Source organism: Pezoporus flaviventris, unplaced genomic scaffold (genome assembly GCF_033815535.1).
Source record: "Pezoporus flaviventris isolate CSIRO_AGI_PZ_B2104156 unplaced genomic scaffold, CSIRO_AGI_Pfla_v1 ptg000001l, whole genome shotgun sequence".
Classification (NCBI taxonomy): domain Eukaryota; kingdom Metazoa; phylum Chordata; class Aves; order Psittaciformes; family Psittacidae; genus Pezoporus; species Pezoporus flaviventris.
In genome coordinates, this window is record NW_026892549.1 from 54,648,979 (window position 1) to 54,675,681 (window position 26,703).

A 26,703-nucleotide genomic window follows, 5' to 3' on the forward strand; every position below is an offset into this window, starting at 1 on the left:
ATCTAAAGGGATATTACTAACAGTATAATTCATATCTATGATCTTTACTCTAAATCACCTTTCATTTCCACTTGCATTGATTTCATATTCACTAAAATGCTTTTTTGTTCCCCTCCAGAAAAATGAAGTCACCAGAGATTGGTGGAAAATACTTCAAGATGTCCATTAATTTGAATGAGTTAGAAGCCATACAAAAGTCTCTACATCCTTTAAAAGGCTTTGAGAAAAAAATGAATAGAAGTGAATTAAAAAGCTTAAATCTATTCAGAAATTTGAAGAATGAAACATTACAGAAATTGTATGCAATTCTTGAACTGGGAATGAATCCAAATCATGATTATAAATTAAAGGAACCATATAATAAGGAAATAATTGATGAAATCTATAACTTCACATCAATGCAATTACAGAGTGACTTTAACGGGACTTCCATTTTCAATATAATGACCCAGTGGAAAGAAATTCAGAGTGCTTTAAAATTAGCTACAAGGATTTGGAATCCAGTTCTGCTAAATACTTCTAATTCTAGTGCAGTGCACACTAAGGATGCTCTCAAATTTTTGCTCTCCACTAGCGTGCCATCCTCTCTGGAAGACTTCAGAGACAATTTAAATAGAATGCAAGAAGTGTCATCTCTGTTTTCTGGTGATCTCCTAAAGCCTGTGTCCTACAGAAACTTTCCAGACCAACTCCTAGCTCTCCAGAAGCTGTTTTTTATAATGACAGACAAAACCATAGGTTATCAATACCTACTGATGCCTGTGTTTGAGCTGATGCAGAAAGTAGAAAGCTCCATGGGTGAGGCCTGGTGGGATGAGTTGAATGCCTATTGGCGCTTTGGGGAGAAACTGAGATCAATGAAGTGGAATAACACAGGCATCAGAGCCTATGGGCAGTTTTTAGATGTACTAAATAGCCATTTTCAAAAGCTCAATAATAATTCAAATAGTGTTTTCAGTGAGCAAGTGGATCAACTGTCAGAATTTATAACAGCTGTGTTTAGAGAGCTTGGGGAAAACTCTGAAGTAGCCAATATCTCACTAATCACTCAAGCCATACAAAAGACCTTGTACATATTAAAAGACTTACAACTGAATTATAATGTCAGCAAATTAAAATCTATAGATCTTTTCTTTAATTTTGACAATAAAACCTTTGAAAGGTTGTCTGGACTTCTGAGGACAGCAATGAAAATCCTTCGTTATGCAAGTGCCAGGGAAGCTTCCAGTGAAGAAATAATGAACACTGTCTATAAGCTAACACATCTTCTACTACAGGAGTTCAGCAAGTCTTCCTTACAGCACAATACTGCACTAGAGGCAAACATTTGGCAGTTTTTGCATTTAGCCTTGAGGCCTTTCCTTGAGAACAGCAACAATGGTTATGGGCCATCCCAGAACTGCTCTGCTCAAGACATACTCCACATAACGCTAGAGATGCTGTTTGAAAACACCATTCTAAGTGAGTCCTTAGCCAGGAGCCCCTGCAAAGCCCTCTTTGATTCTGTGGTCATGGAGGCTGCAACAGGGCAGAATGACACCTTTGCAGACATGTTCTGGCAGGCCTTAACAAACCTGAAACTGTCTCCCGAGTTCGCTGGTGTCTACAAGAACAGCAGTGGCCACTTTAACAAGGAGCTGTCGTGCATCATCCAGTCTCTGCAGTTTTCTCTGAGCTTTCTTTCTGAATTAAGCATCGTCTCCAATCTGGAAGGCTCTTGGGTAGAAGAGAAGGCGAGAGCTCTGGCTGCTTTCACAGGGGGGCTGCTGCAGAGTGATGCCTCCTGCCCTATCCCAGTCCAGGATGTGCGTGATGTGCTCCCATCTCAGCTTTTGGACATGATCATTCCTCTCATGCTGAATGAAACAGTATGGAACTCCCTAAATTTCTCTGACAGCTTAGCAGACTGGCATAGGCTGCCTGTATTTTCCCATCTGTTATTGACTCTTTCCATGAGGAACAGCAGTATATATGAACTGCTACAGGTGGGCAGAAAAGCTTCCAACCAGTCAGAGTGGGCATATTTCTCAAAGCTATGGCATGCCGCTGGCAATGTGTTGACCACCAAATGGAACCTAACAGAAGTGGATGAATACATGAAACTCCTGGAAGTTATGAGGAAAGCTCTGATTCTTGTGGACTTTGGGGTAGCTCCTGGGAAAATGTTAGTAGATCAGACCTTTCACAATTCTAGTGGTGGAATTAAATCCTCAGATCTGGGTCATTTGTATAGTTCCTTAAACCTCTTTTTCAATTCCACTTCTCCCACAAACAGCACTCTGGACCTAGAAAGAATATTTCCAGAAATACTACCACTGTATGAAGATGGTGGTGAAGGATTGTTCTACCCTGATCCCTACGGAAAAGAAAATCAAGATATTCTAACCATGGCTGCAGTGATTTGGAATCGAATAATTCTAAACGGAACTCATTTTAATACAGAGAAAGCATGGGAGGCTATCAAAATGATTGTGCTTCATGAAATCTCACTTGAAGACATTGAAAATTATCTCAGCACAAATGAAAAAGTGTTGTCATTATTTTCTGACTTCTTGTTGACCCCTGTAACTTCTGAACATATTGCAGAACAGCTCTTGTCCCTTGAGCAGCTTCTTGCTACCCTGGCAAATGTGAATTCCAGTGATCATTATCTGCTGGTCTCTTCTTTATCTGTGCTAATGGAGAAACTCCAGAGTTCCCCTCATGAAAGGCAGGCAAATGAACTTCGTGCTTTCTTGCATATTGCTGAAGTACTCCAGTCCATGAACTGGGATACTACAGATGACCTCATTTCCCAGTTACTTCTAGACATGCTGCAAGATCAGTTCACTACTATGAAAGATTACTCCAGTCTTCCTTTCAGCAAGGAACTGGAGCAGCTGATAAACTTTGCATTCTCCATGTTTGAGCTGTATGGTGAAGACAACTCCAGAGGAACCAATATCTCCACATACTTGCAGGCCATGCAAAGGGGAAGCTTAATTTTAAAAGGTTTGCAGAAAAGCTATAACCTCAGTGAGCTTGAAACTATCAACCTATTGTTTGATTTTTACAGTAACTATACGCAGAGACTGATAGAAATATGGAGAGCAGGAATGGAAGTCCTTCATGATGTCAACTTGAACAAAACGTTTGAAGAAAAAATGGACGTTGTCTATAATTTCTCACATTTGCTGCTGCAGGAGTTCAGCAAGTCTTCCTTACAGCACAATACTGCACTAGAGGCAAACATTTGGCAGTTTTTGCATTTAGCCTTGAGGCCTTTCCTTGAGAACAGCAACAATGGTTATGGGCCATCCCAGAACTGCTCTGCTCAAGACATACTCCACATAACGCTAGAGATGCTGTTTGAAAACACCATTCTAAGTGAGTCCTTAGCCAGGAGCCCCTGCAAAGCCCTCTTTGATTCTGTGGTCATGGAGGCTGCAACAGGGCAGAATGACACCTTTGCAGACATGTTCTGGCAGGCCTTAACAAACCTGAAACTGTCTCCCGAGTTCGCTGGTGTCTACAAGAACAGCAGTGGCCACTTTAACAAGGAGCTGTCGTGCATCATCCAGTCTCTGCAGTTTTCTCTGAGCTTTCTTTCTGAATTAAGCATCGTCTCCAATCTGGAAGGCTCTTGGGTAGAAGAGAAGGCGAGAGCTCTGGCTGCTTTCACAGGGGGGCTGCTGCAGAGTGATGCCTCCTGCCCTATCCCAGTCCAGGATGTGCGTGATGTGCTCCCATCTCAGCTTTTGGACATGATCATTCCTCTCATGCTGAATGAAACAGTATGGAACTCCCTAAATTTCTCTGACAGCTTAGCAGGCTGGAACAACCTGTCCAGACTCTTAAGTGTGGCACAGGATGAGCTCCACATGAACGACCTGCTGCAGAGATTTCAAGGCACCTTCAGCCTCACCAAATGGAGTTATTACTCAAGCTTCTGGGATGTGGTTGAAAGTTTCCTAAATACCCAAACAAATCTAACTGAAGCAGCTGTCTTTGCAAAGTTGTTGGAAGCAGTGGTAAATAACTCTGCCAGTGATGTGTCAACTCTAGAAATCACAGAAGCCATTCACTACATTCTCAAGAGGCTGAACTTCTCTGATCTGCTAAACGAATTCAATACAAGTTCCAGTTCGGCTTTTCTCTCCAACAAAGCTAGTTTTGACACTGTGATTGATATTGTCACTCAACACTTCATTGTCATGGCAGAAAACCTCTACAACAAGACTGTACCTTGGACTGAGAGTGACCGTTCTCTGTCACCAACCAGTTTGATCACACAGTAAGTTTTGGTTTTGGGTATTGCAATAGCATTTATGGGTAGTGACCACCATCCTCATTCCAGCATGACACGTATGTAATTTTCTTCCAGTGGAGCACCTTAAGCCTGCAATCACCATAATTTAGGATACTAGCTATAAGGTGGGTTAAATTGAAGAAGAAATTTGTCCTTGAACTGAAAGTACAGCTAAAAGTGGGACTTTCAAAAATCTTCTGGTTTAGGGTGTGTCAGTTCACAGTGAAAGCAGAATCCTGTAGGAGGTTTGCGACCAGTGGTAAACTCTTTGGAAACCTCTTCCTTATAGCATAACTCTCTAATTTTTGATTCTCAATCTCCCCTAGGCATTACTTTCCAACTTTTCCTTGTATCCACAGCGAACTTTTCAAGTGTGTTTTCTTATACATATGGTTTGAGAGTGAATGACAGCTTTGGGAGATTAAAGTAAAAAGAGTTGATGAAATGTAATTGGGAGGATACCCACTTAGGAGGTGCCATGGGAGACACATGGCTTCATCTGGAATTCTTATTTACACTGCCAAGGAACAGCATCTACACAGCTGACAGGTTGCTCACTACTGCACCTTGTCTCTGAAAGAGAAGCTGGTTTAAAAGCCTATCTTATTTTTCAGATTTCTGGTTTTAGAATTTGAAAACACCATCTTACAGGTGACAGTGAATAACAGCTATAACCCCTACCTGATGTGTTTAATAAATACCACTGAAGCTGAAGACAGCAAATTGACAGGTAATCATGATTTCATTAATGTTGTGGGACCTCAGCTGGAATATGTTGTGCCTCTCTTTCCAAAGTGCTTTGTCCAATTATGAGAAGGAATGGTGCTGCACTATTTTGCCTGCTGGCAATTAACTGGAGCTGTGAGACTTCAGGACACAGACTCCTTTTTTTGTTTGAGTTATGTCACATTGTGAATTTAAGTTTTCCATCCAACTCTATCCAGAAGGCATGTCTACTCTTCGTGATGTGATGACAGGCTGCTGACACTCAGATAAAGAAATCTTACAAATAAGAAACCTGTATTCCCTTCACAGCTTTATGTACCTGTAAGATGACAGGAGTTATTTTTGAGAGTTAACATGGTATTTCACATAGATATTCATCGTATGAGCTTATTGTAGAACCTGAGAGGTTTATCTGCTCACAGAATATAGCTACAGAGTGTACTCTGAAGGGCGCTGTCAGAAGTTCTGTTATCAGTGGGGTGTGGATTTCTTTCAGACCAGAGCACCTACTCAGACTGGATCCATTATAATCCAGATTACAACCTAGGTCTTGGTCTGTGATTTCAGAGGCCATGACAATGATTTTTCAGAGGCCATGACATGATTTTGAGCCATGACAATTTGGTGGAAAATATCAATGATCAGTAGGCCTCAGGATAAAAGTGCTAATATTCCCATCTGCAAAGTATCTGCAAGTCTGGTGGTTTTGTCTCTAGTAACTTTTGTTTTCTTCCTTGCACAGAAAACATCACACTACTTTTGAAGCAAACTCATCTCAAAAAGAACTCTTTTATGCAAAATAGTACCTCTGAGAAACATTCATCCATACCAGAGCTCCTCAAGCTAAAAGTGAGTCTGCTTAAAATGCTGACTTGAAGGACATCATGCAGTGATACATGAATGTGCAATGGAGGTTTTGAAAAACAGCATATGGAACAAAAGTTTCTTAAAAGAATAGCTGATAAAAACTAGAACTGAAATTCTCTTTTCTGCCTGCTGCCTATATTTAAAGGTCACCATCAAAATGGGCTGAGGATCTTGTCCCTTCCAAGTGTACCCCCATTTTTCTGAGAAGGCAGAGGTGTTCCTCTCCTTCCACTTTGTTGGCTAGAATGGCTTCTGGTTTTCACCAGCCATCCCAAAAGGATGAGCACTGCATAGGTTGCCAGTGGCAGCATATTCTTCATAACTCAGTACAACAGTAGTTTTAAAGTTCAGTACACTGAGGTTTAGCAAACCATCGTGAAGAGCAGAGATCATTCTGGGATGCCTCAGCTTCATTTGAGGTGTAGGGAGGATTTTTTTGAAGGCACAAATAGCAGTTGGATACCTCTGCCCTGCCAAAAATCAGTGGAATTGTTCATGCCCTACTGGTAGTTTTAAAGATGGTTTAGTTACCACATGTCCAAGTCCCCACATGCTTCCTTTATCCCTAGATGTCTCACAGCACCATAATGGTTTGTGAGATTAAGCACCTAAGCAATAGTGACTCAGGGATTTCCCTCACCAGCCTGGGATTTGGCAATGCCTCATTTGAATAAAATGCTTCTTACACCATACGTATGTCCATGACTGCAGTAATAACATGCATGCACTTTATTGTGTAAGAAATAGAATTTAGAACTCTTTCTTTTAAAACAAACAAGATAACAGTATGCAATGCTGTTAATATATCTGTAACAATATGACAAGCTGCAGTGTGACAGATACTGATAGGCACAAACCAGAAAACAGTCCTTGCCATGAGACACTGATAATGTAAATACTGATGTCAGACAAGAGGGCAGCCCATAATAACAGAGTAGGAAAAGGACCATAATTTTACACAGGTTGGCAGTTGTGGAAGTCCTGACTTGTAGCCATCTGTATTTCCTATGCTGTAGTACAGCTGACCAGGTGGTATCTGAAAAGTTAAACCTGTTTCATGAGGTAGATTTATTTGGTCTCTGGGAAGATTAATTGGTCAGCAGGTAAGTCCAAATAAACTATTGCTGTGTATGCATTTTGGGCAGGGAAAATGATATGTTAAGGCTTGCAAGGTTTATAGATCCTGTGCAATGTTGCATAGCTGCGTCTTCTACAAACTCATGTAAGAATGACTGTTATAAACTCGAGACGTTTCAAATGAACTAAAAATTTAATATGTATTTTTAATTCTAAAGAAAAATGGAAAGGGACATCTAGACTTTTAAAAATCTGCCTTTTATAATTCTGTCACCTAAATGGTGTTTGTTTTCCTTTTCACAATTTCTTTTGAAGATATCTCACCTCCGGGATTTGACAACAATTCTTTGTGACTATGAGAGCTTTAAGTCAATACAGGACATCTGCCATCTCCCTAATGTTAGTTTTGGAGAACTGTGTGAACAGAGTCAATCTTATGTGCAGCTGCTTCACACTATTGAACTGAGCGATCAAGTTGTGACCAATGTACTGAATCACAGAAGAATCTCCCAAGAGCTTCAAAATGTACTTATTGGGGATGCCACGAACATCCAGACACAAGTGAAGTGGTGAGGCTCTCACTCTACCTTAAACTGCTTTAGTATTCTGTTCATGAAATGGCTTCTTGTCTTTTTTACATATTCCAATTTTATTGGTGGTTTTGTTTTTTTCCGATTTAGGTTTCAAGAAAGTGTACCAGAAATTGCTTTCTTTCAAGAGATTCCTCAATATATGACTGCTTTGAATTCCATATTGAACATCGCTGAGAACTTAACATACTCTAACAAACAAGGTAGTTTTCTGTATTTACTTTACAATGTGGGCAAACACGATTACTTGTGCCATACTTTCTGCTGAAAATACCAAGGCTTCCTTAGCTGCCAGGGAGAAGAGATATTAATGAAATAACTGTACACCAAGTCCTTGGGATCTTTTATCTAGGGTAATTCTGAAGCCTGTTCTATACCACCCTTTGTTTCCCACACAGCCCAAATAGTTCTTTGTGCTGCAAGTCCTAAATCTTTGTCTTTGAGCAACTTTTGCCATCACTAGACCTGTCAAGCACAAATCAGACTTCAAAACCTAGGAAATATGACTGTATTTTGAAAGGTTTTGGGTTTTTTATCAGCAGCTAGTATCACACTTCCATACTTAACCTAAAGTCCTTTCTGTATCTTTAAGATAGCTGTATGTCTGGAGAAAGCAATTACATTAATTGTTCTGTGATTGTTCTTTACAGAAAAGTTAAGAGATGTGTTTAAAAATGTGGACCAGCTCAAAGAAGATCTCAAAACCACAACAGGAATGCCCACAGCCAGTATTGATGTTCTTCTGGAAGCATCTCTCCCAGAAAACAGCAGTCAGGTAAGTCTGTGGTCATCCTTGCACGAGGTCTTGTTGCTTTCTTGCCCTCAGACCATAAAAAACAGAATTTGCTAGTGAATACAGCTAAGCAGATCAGTGCATGCATGACAACGCAAAGAGAGGTGGATGATCCCATAGGGATAGACAGCATAGCATGTTATGGATCAAAATGGCCATCAGAAGTGCAATAAGAGCAGTCATTGTCATCAGTCCAGCCATAGGAGACCAATAGCCATATGGTCTCTTTGGCTGTCACCAGCAGCTAGTACGCAGCCAGGCACTGCCTGGTGAGTGATTGCTCTGATCTGCAGCAAGAGGCCAGTTCACTATAGCAGACTAATGAGGACTGAGTGGGATCATTGGTGGGGTCTTCAGTGCTGAGAAATCATTGCAGTCCAGATGGAAAACCACACTTCTAACCATGTGAGAGAACTCAGGATCCAGAAATAGCCTCCCGTAATAAGGGATGAGCTTGCCTTCCTCAGCCTCCTGCACAAATAGAGCTCCAGATGCTTTTGCCCTTCCCAACCATCTTGTCTGGACTGAGCACACTCTTTTCTAAACTTCACATGCATCAGTCGATGGGAAATTGAAGCCACAAAAGCTTTTACTACTGTGCAAGCTGGGCAGTAAAACACAATCTTTAGGATTTGTCCCTTGGAGCAGGAGTAATGGGGTAGGCATTTTCTGGTTCTCAGGGTTGAAATATGACCCTGTGGAAAGAACAACAGCGAGGCAAGATTAATCTATGCATCCTAGAGTGAGCAGTCTACCCCTTAACAAATCTTTTCTTTCTTTGTGCAAACACAGCTCATTTCTCAGATGCTCCAGCTGGAGTCTTGTAGCGTCCATCCTGCTGACCCACAGCTGCAAACACTAGTGAAGGAGTTCTGCAATCTCTCTCTTTCAGAGAGGACTCGTGAGATGTACATCCTGGGGGTCACTCTGTTGCGACACTTAGACATTTACAATTTCTTATACAAGGTTAGTGCTGGATTTGTAGAGTGCTTTCTGTAGTCTTTGCTGCATGTAGCGGCTGAAAGGTCATAAAATACCATTGCAGTGGCCAGAAGCGATGCTGATTTACAAGCCAAAGATCAGGCTTTGCTCATGCAGTGATTTTTATTGCATATCCATGCTGTGACAGTGCAGATATAAATGAGGATCCCAGCTGGTGTAAACCAGCTAACCTCATTGAAAGGCACCGGACCTACTCTAAATGCCTCCCTATTGTCTATCATTTATATGCTGCACAATCTCTTGAACATTCCCCTCTGCGTTCAGGCTTCCCAAAAAATAAGGCACTGGGCTAAATGCTTTATTCCTTGGAAAGGGAAGCCCTGGAAAATTTCCTGTAAAATACATGTTCTCAATCTAGTTGGCACTGCCAAGTTAATAAATTATTCAAATATCCCATGCACACAACCATAGAAACAGCATGTAAAAATACTATTTACAGAGAAGTGCATTGAATCCGTGTTTAAAAAAGCTACAGAAATGATCCTGGGGAAGAAGATTCATTAACTGAGAATGAATTTGGCTCAGGCCAAAAGTCACTCACAGTGTTTGACATCTATGTTGTGCAAAATGCTACTTCATAGAGACTCGGATTATGTTCCAGCCAATATGTGGTACACATTTCCCAACTGTAGGTGTTTGGAAATATGCACCGTTCAGGATATGCAATATTCAGGGGAGTGTTTCCAAAAGCACTTGGGGATTTAGGAATACAAATCCCATTCATTTCCTATGGGACATCCATTCCCTAAGCCTCCTTACAGATTTGTAAATCCTGCAATCTTTGTCTTGGAATTAACACAATACACGTATGTGCTCACAGATGCCTGCTAATCATAACTGATTTCCTTCCTGCCTCTTGTAGATGTTTTTCCCTAAGGAACTTCAGAAACCCATGGACAAGATGTTAAGCCTTCTGACAAAAGTGAAATATTTCAGAAACCAGGTTGAATCTGATGTTGATCCACTGCTACAAACTATTCATTCACTGAAAAAGCTCTGGCAGTCTAGAAACATGCCACTGACTAAGGTACGTGTAGACTGCATGTGCTTTGGAGGCAAAACACCACTGGAACAGTTTCCACAATAATTTCTTACCTTAGAAGCCAAAGGTGTGTTAAATCATAGATTACTGAATCTCTTTTAAAGTAGCGGTGTTCTAAGAATCTCTTTTAAACTTATACATTACCTTCTTGGGAGAGCTTTGATTTGGAGCAGTGGGACTGCCATGTGTTCATCACAGGAGGGACACTAGGTACATGTGCCATGAGAGGGACAGCAAGAACAAAAATACAGAAGACGAAGAACTGCCTTGAGAGAAAGGTAGAGTTCCAACAAAATACTGGCAGGGGTCAGCTTGCGAAAACAACTGGAGAACTGCCCGCTAAAGACTATCCAAAACCACGCAAGTCAACAGCAAGACTTTGCTCTGGCTTTAGTGTGCATTAGATCACGCCCGAAGCCTCAAGACTACCCAGAACACTGGGTACACCCCACATCCTGCTCCGACAGCTGCAGTAACATCAGCTTGCACTAATTTAGTCCAGTACTTCATCCAGTCAATGACAGCACAGATCACAGGAATTGTTTCTGGTAATCACTTTGCCTGGGCATTGTAGAACCGCATGCAGTCATGGGGATAGAGGATGTTCACATTTGTGCCTCAAATTCTGTCTTGTAACCCAGGGTGTATATGTGCTACCAGGCACACATTACGGGCAATTCCTGTACACATATTATAGACAATATTTACATTGGATCTCATACCTGGAAATGAGTTTACCACCTGTGTCATAGCAGAGGTTAATATAAAAAAAAGAGCATGATTTCCATGAGAAAGCCCCCCCCCCCCTTTTTTTTTTGTAGAGACAAACAAGAAAGCAGTGTAAAATGTCAGTCCTTGCTTTCTAATTCTGTTATTCCTTTTTCTCTCAGAGTGGGATGCTTTTCATGTGCAGGATTTTGTCTTTTTTGCAGGCGTTATTTAAACCAAACAACTTGGGAATAACACGTGGCACATTTAAGTCAATGTCAAAAGTTCTCTGCAACCAGGAGATCACACCCCTGTTTTTTGAGTCCTTGCTTCCAGATTTTGGAGACCCTGTAAGCAACAGTTCTTATGTAGAGGATGTCTACGTCCAAAAGATGATGAGGAAATATGGGATTCCACAGGACTCCAGTAAGTCTGGCTTTTCCTTAAGTCAGAAACATTTCAGAGCCAAACTCTACTCTTTCCAGAGAGATACGGTGCTGAGCTGTTCCCCTGTGTGTCTTTGGAGGGCTGTAAGTGCTCATTATTTATGCTAGCAGAAGATCTGGGGGTTTATTTCCATTAATGTTAAAAGGAAAACAACCTATGTAGCAGGGCAGTACTTGACACTGCACTGTTTCCCGTTTGTTGATGATCTGGTCTTAGGGCTTGACAGGTCACTGCTTTTTCTTGATGTGTAGTTTTTCCAACCCTGCTGACATTATTAGCTCCTCTGACCTCTGAGTTCACAAAACTCCATTTAACCTTCAAGCAGAGAATCTTGGCTCAAACAGTGAGATTCTTGTTGTCTTGAGTTCAGCAACAGGAGATCTTAGGAGTGGAGCGCTTTTCTTAAGGCATTATATCAGCCAGTGAAGAGGGCCCTGAAGTCATTCACTGGACGCAGCCACAAACTGGGCAGATGGGAAAAAACACTGGTAGCTTTCTCATGTCTGGTCTATTTGTACTCTGTGCAATTTGTTTGCTTTTGCTCCCTTGCAGCACCATTTTGCTTATCCTTTTATCTGGATTTGGTCAAGACCCCAACTGGAGCTTTAATTTGGTCTTTTTTAAAACCTATGATTTTGGGGAAGATCCTTTACACACCAGATACCGTAGAAACTCGAGCAATCATGGGAAAGGTATGGCTCTTTTTACAGTATATCAGAATATGCCCACTCAAAAAGACTGTAATTTATCTATCACAGGCTTGTTTCTCTGAGAGGCACAAGTCTGTTCTCTGACTGTTTGGAGTATTAGTGAAATTATCTTTTCCGAGTTGCCTTGCTGGTCATATGAGTCATCTTTTGTCTTTGAATGAATCTTACCTCCAAAAATATTGCTGTTGGTCTAATATTTAATTGTTTTCTTTTAAGGCTTTCAGTTTATGAAGTTTCACCCCCATGTTTTCAGCCAATAACAGATGTGTCCCGGGACAAATGCTATAACCAGTATTGTTTGCAAGCAGACCAGTGGCAGAAGAAGAGCTTATATCCAAGACATGCTCCAAATGCCACATATGAGGCCATATTTTTAAGTACTTGCATCCAAATTTAGTTTCTATAGGGGCATTTTGCCAAACAGATAGGATGCTAAGAAAAATCCTGAGGAAACCAAATCTGGTCTTAGCTGTTTTGTTGACTTATTTATTATTTAAAAGCTGTAAGGTAATGAATAAATGAATCCTTGTATGTTGTGGGCTTTTGTGTAGTCTAATGCAACCTTGGAGCAGATGGCTGATCTAGCCCTGAAGTCCCAAGAGTGGCTGGACAAGTCTTCTGGCATCATGAATTCACTGACTAAGTTAAACCAGACAGTTCCGATGATCAAGGTATGATATCCCACTTGCCCCATCTCTTTTACAGGAGTGAATGGGGAGATGAATTTCTTCACTGAAAGTGGGGTTCCAGGGACCTCAGGGACATCGTAGGTCATCTGGGGAGACCTTTCTCAGGCTTTTGACCCGGACTTCACAGTTTCTGTGCCTGCCTGCCTGTTCCTGCAACAGAAATACTCCTGACACAGCTTTCCATGCAGACTCTCTTTCCAAAATGATCTGTTTGTAATACGGCCATGCTGAGACCTGCTGGAGGGTTCAGATGAGCAGAGAATGCTCTTCAGTTTGTAAATTAACTTTCTGCTTGATGGAGTGATCCAGCCAGGCAAGACTAGGCAAGAAATGAGTTTTTCAGAAAATGAAACAGTATCTATAATAAGCATGTAGGTCTGGATACACACATAAGAGCTAGAAGGTGCCTTTGTACATCAGTGACTGTAAATAAAATTCCTTTTCCCCCTCCTAAGGAGCCTAGCCTTGCTGGGATACAGAAGGCGGTATGCTGTAATGTTTTGCATACTTGCTTCCTGTTTTCTGCAGTAAAACTTGTCTCCTTTTTTTACAAAAACGATGAAAAGTTGCTCTCTGGAACCCTAAAGCATTAGAAGTTAATTTCAGTGGCTGGAGTTCACTGTCATTTTCATGGCACCGAGAGAAAATCCAGAGTGGACTATGCAAAAGTGAAATAAAATATTCTCCCTGACTGCACTTATTGGTGAAATAATGAACTGTTCAGCCCCCAAAAGAATATGTCTGCTGGTCTCCAAGCTAAATATTTGTTGCCTGTGTGAACAGGACTTAAACCAGACACAAATGAAATTTACTGCACTTCTAGAATAACAAAGATTATCCATGATTTTTCCATGAGACTCATGAAGACTCAATAGACAACATCTCTTGACTCCAAAATAGACAACATCTCAATAGACAACATCTCTTGACTCCAAAAACACTGGTAACTTGGACTAACATTTTCATTGCCAGCATTTCCCCGGCCTGATACACAGAGTGATTATATGGAAAGGTCAGGAAAGGAGTAGGAGGGGATTGTACAAATGCTCAGTGAGGGCAAGCTGGTCTGTTGTATTTTAGAAATACACTGAATAAGCTCAAAGGGCTTCTGGTCAAACTGATGCTTTTTTTTTCTTTTTGCTTGTTGATAGAACACCCTGAGGAATCCCTTTGTCCAGGTTTTCATCAAGCTGATGGTGGATTTGGATGCAGCTGAACTGCTGGCTCAAATAAACAAACTGGGTAAGTTGGTCTGCATGTGCTGCCTTCTCTGGTCTCCAGAGTCGCCAAGCTATAGCCATCCTCTGGTACAGCTCTTCTCTGGCCAGTATCAGATGCTGTGGTGCGAGGCAATCTCAGCTGTGATTCAAAAAATTTGTAGGCTATTGGAAAAGACCCTTAGAAAGCCAAAGGGCTTGTATGAAGAGATGTTTCCTGTGAGTGTTGAAGGGATAGTAGGATGGGAATCTCTGCAGCTGAGTGTGGCCACTGGAGGACACTGTTTAGCCATAATTATGACTTCAAATGAGTTACCTGGCACTGTTTGGAAATGTGGAGAGCTCAGTTGCATCATATAAGGGTTCAACTTAAAAGTTTTACAGAGCAGAAAAGCAAGGAATCGGATAAAGGTGCCCAGGCTCATAAAGCCAGAGGCGTCATTGCAGGAGATACTGTGCTGGAATTTGCTGTTCTCTGGTGGTCTTGCACAGGCCTTCATGGTGAGAGTTGCTGATCTGTGCTGTGGGAATCATCAGCGACTTGCAGTAGTGAATACCAGCACAGCATGGGGATCACAGTCCCTTCCTAGTTGGTCTTAGTGCCCCTACCTGCTTTTTCAATGAGTAGCCATATATGTCAACATAAATCTGAGTTAGGCTAGCAAACCCCAGCATAAACCAAGAGTGTTTGTAGTCTTTTGCAGTCAGAAAGATATTTGCATACTGTTTGTGATGACCCCTTTGTTATTTCATGAGTAGCAGCTTCTGTCTTAACTGCCCGTAAAATCATCATGGTTGCAGCAGCTGTTCCATATTAGTTACACTGCATTATGCAGTCACCTTTTAAAACAGCCAGGAAACAGCAGTGTCTTTATTAAACTGTATTATCAGGTTTAGTACACACATCAGCACAACAGACATAACTTTTCCTTGATGTGCTTTCATAAAGCACATGCTCCCCTGAGACAGAACAGCTCAACAGACAAATTGATTACATCAAAACCCGTAAGATGTGGGATGAATGGGTAGCATCATATGTGGGTATAAAACTTCAGCAGGTTAGTAGCATCTTCTGATTTGGGATGGCTGTCACATTCCATTGCTGGCATCCTCCCAAAGGCAAACGCACGAGCATATTACAAAAGATTAGCATAAAATCTGGGTCAACAACATGCCTTCATTGCACTGTTAAGTGCAGAAATGTTTTTTACATTTAATGTTCAGTATAATGGGTTTTTTCCTTCCTGTCTGGTGTCATTGTTAGCGTAAAGAGCAGAATGATGTGATGATTTTTTGTTGTGTGTAATGATGCTACTGGTTTTGCTTGTGGATTTGTTTTTTTTCAGATGATATTTTGCTGGAATTGCAGAACAACTCTGACATTGTGGAGCAGCTGAACACACTGGCTACCCTCGCTGTGAATGTGTCCTCCTGTGTCTCATTTAACCGCATTCAGGCAGTCAAAAACTTAGAGGAAATGGAAAGGGTTGCTAAAGAGCTCTTTCTGAAGAATGAGCTTTTTGCAAGTATGCGACAGTCTTGAATCCTCCTGTAAATTAGCTTGGTATAGGATGAAAGTCCAGCATAAGAAGTTTGGCTTTTCATCAACAGCTCTCACCACACAGCAGTTGATTCTGAGCCAGTGTGCATGGGACTTGCACACTGAGATCTCCTTGTGGCAGTGTTTTACACTCTCCTGTTTATACCTTCTCTTCTCTTACAGCTCCACTGTCTGTATAGAAAGCCTTTGGTCAACTGGTGTTTTCTTTTGGTTAATTCTCAGTTTGAATGACACTTCACTGCCCTTAGGAGATCTTCATGACAGCTACCTTCTTTCAGGCCCCCATGGGAAAAGATCGTTAATCAAGAAAGATATTGTAGAATCATTTAGGTTGGAAAAAACCTTTAAGGTCTCAAGTCCAAATATGAGACAATTCCATTTATCAGAAGGTCATAAAGCTGTTGAGATGTTCCAGCCAAACACTGCAATATTAGATTGGGTTTTCTCAGTCACACTTTTCATATTTGTGGGATCAGATTGCAGCTTCAGATCAGAGAACAGGAACTTATATTAATTTATATTAACTTACATTAATTTGATGTAGTGACACAAATGTGTCTTAATTTTTAAAGAATGCTCAATTTCGCCTCAATTAGGATTTACTTATAAGTCCTGTGATCTGTTTGGGTTTATACCTCATAACTGAGGAGTAGATAGAAACTTTTTCTTTTCTTGTGACTTCACACCCTGATAATACTTGTCTATTCCCATGAAAGCAGTTTTCTCCCATGATTGTCCTCCATTCCATCATATGCTTTATATATGGAATACTAAGGAAAAACATTCTGTAGGGAAGAACTTCTGTTACCTTTATTTAAACAAACAATTAAATGGAAAAAAGTCCTGTCTGTCAAACTGTATCTACAGCATGCCATTTCCTAACAGGAGCCTGCAAAGCTGCTATATTCACGTCTTCTATATGGACATCTCAGCTCTGCAGGACTTTGTGTGGGCACAAAAATATGTGTATAGGTTTTTATGTCACAGCATCACTGCATGGCCTCTATTGATAGAGTAACTTTGAGCACGTTCACAAGTGCATGTACTGACATACCTAGCAGATATCTGACAGTCCACGTTAACAGCAAGATTTTTCCAAATACAGCCAGTTATTCTGAGAACCTCTGTTTTTTGAATGTTCAGTGGGAAAATATTTAAAAGCTCTTGGAGTTGTATCTCACACCCAGAATCACTGGTCACATTTGGAAGTATGAGTAGCTGCAGTGATATATTGTTTCCACTTGATAAGCACTCTGCCCATCTAAGCATTATTTGTGCAGCAAAGAAATTAGGTGATGGACTGTAATGTAGAAAAGACATATAAAAATGAGGAGTTTCTATGTATCCCTGTGTACTGCTCCCATGGTGTCAGCTCTGAAGGAAAGCCTTTTCCCTTTCTGTTCCAAGGTATAATTTTCAAGCTGCCTTCAAGCCATAGCAGCCCTGGACACTCAGTTTATGGGGACTTGGCCCTCCCTCCTGTGCTCAACTACACCATCCGAATGAGCAGCAGGATCACACAAACCACCAACAGAATCAGGGAGCGCATCTGGACAGTGGGTCCTCACAATTCCACCTCCCAGAGCCAGATTTACAGCCGAGCATTTATTTATATCCAGGACAGCATTGAAAGAGCCATCATTGAATTACAGACTGGCAAGAAGCCAGAGGAAATAGCTGTTCAAGTCCAGGCCATGCCTTACCCTTGCTACAATAAGGATATGTAAGTTCATGTGCCTTTTGTTTTCATGCTTTGTCTAAGCTCATCTTGTCTGACTGGTGGAGTTCACCAGCTGTACTGGTCTCCTTAATACCATGTTCACATTACATAGAAATTATTTCATTTTGTGTTTTGTTCTTTTGGCTTTTTTTTTTTTTGGTTGGTTTTTTTGGTTTTGTTTTTTGTTGTTGTTGTTGTTGTTGTTTTCCCAAGGATCTGAACAAAAGAGGAAAGTTTGGACTCTAGCATAAATGATCTATATATATATGGTCTATATAGTTTGCCTGTCTTTTGTTTTCAGCGCTCTGTATGTACCTGAATTGTCATGGTAACTATAGGTTTTACGGCAAGTAAAATTTGCTGTCCCTGTTTGACTACACATGGTAGAACTAAGGCTTGGCTTGGCAGGACTTGGGTTAAATATGAAGTATTGGCTTGTTCTACATGTGTTTGCATGCTGACAATGCAGCAGAACTTAGAAAATGTATTTATTGGGCAAAAAAGAGTCACTAGGTTTATGTGCTTTGTTCGTGGAGATTGCTATCCAGCTGTGATATTTGTTATTCATTCCAGTGATTCTAGCTAATGATTAGTGCATAGTGAATAGTTCTCAATACAGGTGCCTCTCAGATGCCGCAAGAAGGAAGATAAAATTGTACCATTCATCTCTGCTATAATGAGGGAGGACAGAGAATCTTTTGATGTGTTGAGTTGCCAGGTTAACAGCCTGTCACACAGAATAGTGCAGCATTATCTTTGTGTGGGCCAGAGTAAGTTTTAAACTGTGGAACAGATCGAAAAGTTTTAGATTATCTTCCTTTCCATTCATTTTTAGTCAGATCTGCAGCTAGTATAAACTGCTTCTCTGTCAAATGCAACAGAGAGAAGCGAATCTCTAACAGATGAGGACCTGCCCCTCTAGCAAGGCAGTTTCTGGTCTGTGTTGGAAAGCTGGCAAGATGGTACTTCCTCAGAGTTATTACCCTGGCAGCAGGTGGTGGCCAGGCTGAGCGGAAAGCACCCAGTGAAGGGATTTCAGTGTCTGTCAGAAAGCACTGAAGAATCTTCCGCAAATAGTATTGATAGGTTAGATGGTCACTCCACCCTGACACGAGTGTCTTGTTTGGACCTAAGGTACAGACCAGACATAGGAGCTCTTCCTATTGAAAAGCCTGTGTGTCTACTGCATAAGCTAAAAGATTATCTGGGAGCTATAGCTATAGGAGCTAGAGCAGATCCATTAATCTTCTGTGTCAGCCTGTCACTTAAGAGAGCTGGGGACCTATAACCTCTTCTCAAGAGCAAAGTGCCTGCAAGTACACAGGCAGTAAGCATTCAGACAGTGTCAACTTCTTGCAACAAATATGTGGATTATTGCTGTGAGATAGTTTTGGACAATGATTAACTGTATGCTTGAGGCATACTACAGTGCTTATCTGCTCCTTTTCTTGTTCTTGGGCTGCTGAGAAAAATTACTGCCTTCAGGTTTCCCTCCACACCCCAGGTACAGAGGGACACAAGTTTGCTCAATTATTAAAATAGCTAAAGGCTTTGGATTTGCATACAGTAGTAGTCATAAAATGACTTTATTGCTTGTTATTCCATGGTTTCCCTCCTGTAGGGAGAAGAAGGGAATATATATACACCAGTAAAGAGAAGATGTTGGGAAATTATCAATTTTTAGTAGCCTAAAGATCCTGTATAAGGTGGCAGCCAAAAAGACCCCAAACAACAAAGAACTAGTAGAAATGCTTCTTTGTTGTTCTTTCTCAATATGGCTTCAGTTGCATGGAAGCATTTCCAAAAGCTCTGGTTTATGGGAGATTTTCAGCTTTACAGATAAAAAGAAATTAAAAAAACAAATGTAATCGTATTATTTTCTCACTGTGATTGTTGTATATTAAACTTTTCTCAGGAATAACACTGATTACTTTTTTATAAGCCAGGTTTAGAAGTGAGGGAGGAAAGCGTAAGCCCTGTAGATACAGTGAAGTGAATATCCTGCTTATAAAAACTTGCTTTCCCTCACAAAAGGAGAAATTTACTGTTTGCCACTGTTGTCTTTTTTTCTGTGCACATCTGGCACAAGGAAGAAAGTTTCAACTAAAGTGAAGAGCCAAGAATTGTGAAGCCATGCTGTAGGCCTGGATCCCTAATAGCTGTCCTGTGGGGTGATAGGACAGACACTCTTGAGGGGAAGCGCCTGAATTCAAATTCCAGCACCAGGAAGTATGGCCTGATAACAACATTTGGTCGTTATGTCTAGTAACAGAACTGGGAATTATGGCTGGCTGCTCATTCCAACTGGAATGCACCCCATCAGGGAGCCAGGAGATGCCACTGACCATGGTAGCTCCTGCTCCTTGTGCTGCTCAGCAAAACTTGCGCAACGCATCTGGAAATCCCTCTGTAATTTAAAAAAAGAAAAAAGAATTTGAACAGTCAGGCATTTTGTGAATGGAAAGTCCAGTGCAAGGGCAAAATAGCCATTTTTGTAATTATTAATTATGCTCCCCATTTTGAAACATAAGCATGTCTTTTCCTGTGCCAAAGTATTATTCTGACAAATATATTCTGTATAAAGCCTTAATCCCCAGAACATTTTGTATTCAGCTAAAGCTTGCATTTGCCTTTTACAGGTTCTTAACCAGTGTGACCTACTCTCTTCCATTTGCTCTGATGGCTGCCTGGGTGCTGTTTATAGCTGATTTTGTTAAAACACTTGTTCAAGAGAAAGATCTGAGGCTTTATGAGGTACGGTGAAACCTTCTGGGGTGTGCAGAATTATAAACAGATTTTCCTTATTAGTGGGTAGCATGTCTCCTGTGCAATATTAAATGGAGCAAAACATGCATTAAGGAAATAATACTCCAAATACCTATTGTTTGACCTGCAGTGTTTGAATTCTGACAGTGTAACCAAACTCAAAACAATAGAAATGTAGGGACTTTGCCCTTCAAATGGTGAGAATATTGCTTTGCAGTTTTGAACACTGGAAATATGGGGACTCCACAAAGTTTTCTGAAGATTTTAAGCTCTCTAAAACTTGACTTTGAGGCGTACCTATTGGGGCAAAGACACGGAAAGTGACTTATTTCCTATCCTTGAAATTATTATACTTAATATTTCAGAAGGTGTTACATATTACATCAGCTCCTCTGAAATGAAGTTTTTCATCTAGCTGCCTATTGGAAAAGAAATGACATTGAGACCTAGGGAATTTGTTATATTAACTCAGGTTTTTGGTCTAAACACTGTCAACAGAGATGAGCAGCAAAGAACTTCTGTAAAACTAAGCTTCAGCAAGCAACAGAAGCTTGAGCAGATTTGTTTTTTATCCAGTACCATGGAGACAAATACTGATTCACCAAAATCATTTCCAGTAAAGGGCAGTCTATGAACTGTGATGAGATTAAAAATGAGTGAACCCCAGTGGCTAGCTGACAGCCCTGTTAATTTAGGGAACTCAGTTTCGCTGTCTGCAAGACCCAGGGTGTCAGTAATCTTTTTAGGTGTGCAATAATCTACAAGAAGCCATCAGCACCTGTAGTTTCTTTTGGATTTATAAACAGAAATTGACAGTTTTATGCAAGTCTTATGGACTTGATCATCAGCTAGTATAAATCAGCTTCCTTAAACCTTAAACCAAAAAAACAAAAAATGCTTCCTTATAACCACGGTAGTTTACCTATTGTGTGTTGTCTTGGAGTTCTGTGAGAAGTGGATTGGTTTCAAAGATATTTAAGAGCTTTTACATTCAAGGCACTGGACCAATTAGCATTATTTTAAAGAATAACAAAAATGTTTTAGAAAAGTTACAAATCTAAGGCTAAAAGTTGCTCTGGTGCTTTTGGGCTACAGTGCTTCATACTTGCAGATCCAGTCTGTAGCGTTCCTCTGCAATAGACTGCTTTGCAAACCTAGGGCATTGTGGAAATATGTGCGGTTTCTTCTTGGTTATCAATATGCATTTGAGTATGAAAGAGCATGGTTTGGTTGATATTTTGTCTAGAAACTGAAAAAAAACCAGCAGTTCAATATCAGCAGAACGATCTCTCAATGAACACTTGTCATTTGTGATTTTTTTTTCACCTTTCTCTCTGTAGTACATGAAAATGATGGGTGTTAATGCCAGCAGCCATTTCATCGCCTGGTTCATAGAGTGTGCCATCTTCCTTCTAATTACTGTCACCTTCCTCATCATTGTTCTAAAAGTGGGTGACATCCTTCCCAAAACAAATACAGCACTCCTGTTCCTGTACCTTATGGACTACAGCCTGTCCATCACAGCAATGAGCTACTTCATCAGCGTGTTCTTCAATAACACCAATATAGCAGCCTTGGTGGGCAGTCTCGTATACATCCTCACCTTCTTCCCCTTCATCGTGCTTCTTGTCATTGAGAATCATTTGAGCTTCTCTGTGAAGAGCCTGCTGGTAAGCTCTGCTTTTCAGTAACAGGGACCATGTACGTGGAAGCAGACACCTTCAATAAACTTCAGCTCTTATTATAGCTTGTGTCACAAATTGTCATGGTTGGGTGTCTTTCTAAATTCCATCAGTGAATGTTGACAGGTATGACAGGAGAGTTGGCCATGACCTGTTTGAGGGAGACCTGGAATTAGGTGTGTCCCGTGACTGAAAGCACTGAAATTCAGAGAGTTCCTACCTGCCACCTGTAGAGTAGTCTGAGCTACGTATCTCACCCTTACAAATTGCAAACCAAACTGAGTTACTTTCAACCAACAAGAAAAACAAGGCTGTCTCATTAAGGAGTTCAGGCTGTGAAAGAGGTCTGGCTCCGCTCATGGCTGTCTCTGCTCATCCTTTAGTTTCATGCATCTCAAATTCCTAGCTATGGAAATAGATGTAAAGTATTGTTTCTTACCAAGGGTAGAAATGGGTAGGTATTAGGTTCCAGAAGCCAGGCTTGTTTTGAATCACCCCATTCAGAAAAGAACAATTATTAGTGCTAGTGGTAAAACTATTAACCACATGGCAGGTAATTCTCAAGCACTGCTGTATTTCAAAAGCCTAAAATAAAGGCCTTTATGAGGGAGGAAGTTGGGTCCTGGTGTGAAGCAAAAGAAAAGCAGGCTCTAAGGAGACATTACAGCCCAGCATCAGAAGTAATGCCCATCATAAGCCTGGTCCAGTGCTTTTTGTGACTGTTGGGGGGGGGGGGAAATGCTCGTTTTTCTGGCTGCTGGACCAAGCTAATGAGGTACCTGACTGCTGTTGACTGACTTAATTTCTCTTTGAGATTAATTCATTAGTTCTCTGTTTTCAATTTTGTTTATTCCACAGAGTCTGTTGTCCCCAACTGCATTCAGTTATGCAAGTCAATACATCGCTCGATATGAGGCACAGGGCATAGGTATGTTTATTATAGACAAAACTAGGTTTTGACTCCCATGGTTGTGACATTTCATTAACTTATGTAGAGCCTGTTTGTATTTCTGAATTCCTATTTGCAGGTCTGCAGTGGGACAACATGTATAAGTCCCCAATGATTGGAGACAACACTTCCTTTGGCTGGATGTGCTGGCTCATTCTGATAGACTCTTTCATTTACTTCATCCTGGGATGGTATATAAGGAATGTTTTCCCAGGTAAGGATACAAAACATTGAGGCTGGTCCTGTGCCATCTCTTGGAAAACAATGAAGACAACACTGGCTGATTCCATGGTTCAGGCAGTATGACAGTCTGCATACACAGGATACCCCTGTTTCTAGATCAAAGGGAGTATGACTTTGTGGATGTCTGACAGTATTAATGAAACTGAGACAGAGAAAGGGAGAATTTGGGCTCCCCTGCTTATCACATGGGTGAGTGGGTCTCCAGAAGAATCTGAAGCCAAGGACATGGGAGGATGTATTTGCAGTCTGATGGGTGAAAATGAGAACAGAACACGTTAGCCTGCATTTGTCAGTTGAGTGATTTTGTGTTGTGTAACTTATATCATTTGATTTCAAAAGGTAATTCCTGCCTTGGGCAAGAGCCAGTATATTTGTCTTCTGCTTTTCTTCCCAACCTAATGAGGCAGTCTAGTGGCATACAGAAACCTACCCAGTGGAAAATGTAAAATACTCCTGCTCTCTAGCTATGAAGTTACTCAGAATAACAAATTAGCGAATGCTTCCTATTGTGTCAGTCAGGCAAATTCTCTACCAAGTGTCAGTAGTACATGAACAGATCAAGAGGGGAGAGATGTCTGAGGAGTTTCTTTTTGCTATTTTGAGTGTACCCTGATAGTGATACTTCCTGGGAAACAGATATATGAATGAGATTCCTCTTCTTGCAGGTAGATATGGCATGGCTGCTCCCTGGTATTTCCCATTGCTTCCATCTTACTGGATTGAATACAACAGTTACCTCCCCTTCTGGAATGGGAAACAAAGAGGCCTTCTCTTAACCAAGCTGATGTTAAGGAAAGAAGCTACCCTCAACAATAAGATATGTATGTGAATGCTAGATGGGGTAGTGATACTAACACATATTTTAGATGAAGCCAAGCTACATGAGGTAGTGATACTAACACATTTTTAAATGAAGCCAAATTTATAAAAGGTCACCATACTCAGAAAACACATTTCCCTATTGACCCTTATGTGGTAGCACAGGAAAAACTGGAAGCTGTTCCTTACATGAATAGAGATTTGGCTTTTAATTTATATTTTTTCTTCCTGTTTGGTTTGGAAATCCATACTGATTTTCACATGCATATTTGTGTGTGTTGTACTTAAGCAGTTAGTTTAGATGCATGTATCTCAGGCATATATCTCAGTCATACGCTTTTGTTTGTGCTAGCAGATAGACGTTTCCACTTGATAAAGGGGATATGTGCTTCTTTGTTCATCTCTTTAAATATTTAGCCTGTAAAATATTGTGAGATCACACATAAAAGCTTCCTGATTCTATCTAACTGAAAATAACTCAGTAGTTTTGCTGTATGTCCTCTAATTTTCTGTGCTTCGTAAAAACTTAGTTAGGTGCTGTGAAACATCTGGACATGAGACCTTTTCAAAAGTGATAAATATCTATTGTCAGGAGTTATTAGAAGCTGCAGAGGTAGAAAGGAGAAATCCTAGGGAGCTCAAAATGGTATAGATCCTGTGAAATGTTCTCTACATTCCTAGCTGAAAGGCACCTACTTTTGCTGTATTTTGGTTTTAAAAGCCCTGCTTGTGTCTAAGGTGAAAAAAAAGTAGCACAAATATCTGCAGCAGTGCAGTACTGACCATTCCTCTGACCATTCCCTTTGGTGTATCAAAGGTGCATCCCCTCCTCCTGTGGAACCAGAGCCCACTGATCTCACCTTGGGAGTCTCTCTCTGTGGCATAACGAAGGTTTATGGATCCAAAGCTGCAGTGGATAATCTCAGCATCAACTTCTATGAAGGGAATATCACTTCCCTGCTGGGACACAATGGAGCTGGGAAAACTACAACCATGTGAGTATCCTTTAAAGCTGGTGGTTTTTTTATATTGTGGGGCATGATTGGGTGAACTCTCATTCACCCAACTGGTGAGCAAGTGGTGCTGAGCAGTGTTGGGAGACTGAATAAGAGACTTTATCAGGCCAAATTTCTCTGTAGTTCTATCTTACTCATGGATGACCTCATCAGTCCCTTCATCTATTAGAATTAAAGGTTCTTTTCTGCTTAGGAACATGCTTTTTATCTGTTAGGAACTTGTAATGCACAGCACAGTAACTGTTCTAGCATTTTGTTCCATTGCACTTTGGTGCCTGGGGTTAGGCTTTTCTGAAAGTTGTGGGTAGCTTGTGAACACATCATAGCAGAAGCAATATTAGCAAGACAGCTTAATAAAGATATACTTGAGCTGTACAAACTCATGTATTGGTTGTGCTGGAATGGCAGTGGGTTAATACATTGGCCTTTCAGTCCTTCCAGCCTTGCCATTTGTAAATTATTATTTGTGTTGCTAGATAACAGCACTAAAACAGACATGTAGAACTTGGTTTCTCCAGTGATATTTATGTGCATCACTCTGAAAGCAACATTAAGCTGATAAATAGAAGACTCAGAAGAGCCAAACCTGATAAAACAGATGTGTGCTTCATTTCAGCTTGTTATCAGTTCATTTCGTAGCCTGTTTGCAAAGTGTAGGCAAAGGTGATATGCAGAAAAGTATAATAGCTTCTTGAAACCTAGTGCAGGCTTCAAATCCTGAGTAAGGTCACAAGTTACTTCTTCCCTTTTTAATGATAGTTAAAAGTCCCAAGAAAGAAAGAAACTCTGGGAAGATGAAGAGCAGTCTGAGACATATCTTCTCCCTTTAGTCCCTGCAGGACAGCACCAAAAATTACCTATAATATGCAAGTAGTTATTCTGAGCAGAGGGCCTATTTGACTCACGTCTATTGGGTATTGCTAGGGAGGTAACTTGCTTGAACTAGATTAAAGCACTGCCCACTGTGAGGTGTCTTGTCTGGAAGTCCTCTCCCATTTCTAGTTAATAATGGCAGTGAAATCTTACACACATCCATGCTCTGATGTGATTAGTAAGATGAAGATGCAGTTTTCAATCCCTGTTGTGGTTAGCAATATGAGGCTGTCTGGATACTGCAGACAAACCTCAAAGAATGGAGATTAACTACATTATATGAGTGTCCAGTGATGTGTCAGTGACACTGGATAATGGCCTGTGGGGAAACACACAAAACCAGAAAAGTACTGTTTGTCTTTGGTGGCTCCTCCCTGGAAGGTCCTGCTTTGGTTGATCCCCGGAAAAGTCCTGACCCTGGGAGACCTTTCTCGATATACCTGGCCACTTCTTCCGAAGTAGGCTGGCCTCCTACATCAGAATGAGTGTGCATTTTTGATAGTATAAAAGCCGGAGCCTCAGGCAATACGAGGAGGCAGAACCTCATACCACCCAGGTCAGCGTTGCCTCTGCAGGGACACCCGCTAAGGTTGAGCATGCCACCTCACACTGTGATGATGTTTCTCAGAGCTGGTTTCCTGATTGTCATTACATGGTCTTTGGGGTTGTTAAGATAACCAAACATCAGAAATATCCTTTACTGTATCTTTTGTTACTCTGTATTTTCCCCGTATTAATAAACTAGTTGAGATTCTTTATTGTGTTTCATTTCTCTCAACCCGGAATCCTCGAACGCTGGAACAAGTGATTAAATTGGAAGTCAAGGGCATTCATGAGTATTGATGCATGCGTTATGCAGTGATCTTAGGAAGAGGAAAGCTGAAGAAGATAAAAGTACATATGAAAAGTAGCCAGAGT

General features: G+C 40.9%; 1 protein-coding gene across 1 annotated transcript in view; it reads left to right on the forward strand.

Moving 5' to 3' along the window:
* Positions 1-26,703, forward strand: part of ABCA12 (ATP binding cassette subfamily A member 12) — a 90,151-nt gene that overhangs the window by 31,712 nt on the left and 31,736 nt on the right. The window contains exons 10-29 of the mRNA XM_061454449.1: positions 119-4,273; positions 4,903-5,018; positions 5,757-5,863; positions 7,274-7,527; positions 7,639-7,751; positions 8,199-8,323; positions 9,134-9,307; positions 10,206-10,370; positions 11,318-11,519; positions 12,093-12,232; positions 12,802-12,921; positions 14,091-14,181; positions 15,503-15,682; positions 17,125-17,440; positions 20,077-20,191; positions 21,544-21,873; positions 22,744-22,813; positions 22,914-23,048; positions 23,743-23,898; positions 24,714-24,891. Coding sequence (XP_061310433.1) covers positions 119-4,273; positions 4,903-5,018; positions 5,757-5,863; positions 7,274-7,527; positions 7,639-7,751; positions 8,199-8,323; positions 9,134-9,307; positions 10,206-10,370; positions 11,318-11,519; positions 12,093-12,232; positions 12,802-12,921; positions 14,091-14,181; positions 15,503-15,682; positions 17,125-17,440; positions 20,077-20,191; positions 21,544-21,873; positions 22,744-22,813; positions 22,914-23,048; positions 23,743-23,898; positions 24,714-24,891 — 7,242 coding nt within the window. The remainder of the gene's footprint in view (positions 1-118; positions 4,274-4,902; positions 5,019-5,756; positions 5,864-7,273; positions 7,528-7,638; positions 7,752-8,198; positions 8,324-9,133; positions 9,308-10,205; positions 10,371-11,317; positions 11,520-12,092; positions 12,233-12,801; positions 12,922-14,090; positions 14,182-15,502; positions 15,683-17,124; positions 17,441-20,076; positions 20,192-21,543; positions 21,874-22,743; positions 22,814-22,913; positions 23,049-23,742; positions 23,899-24,713; positions 24,892-26,703) is intronic.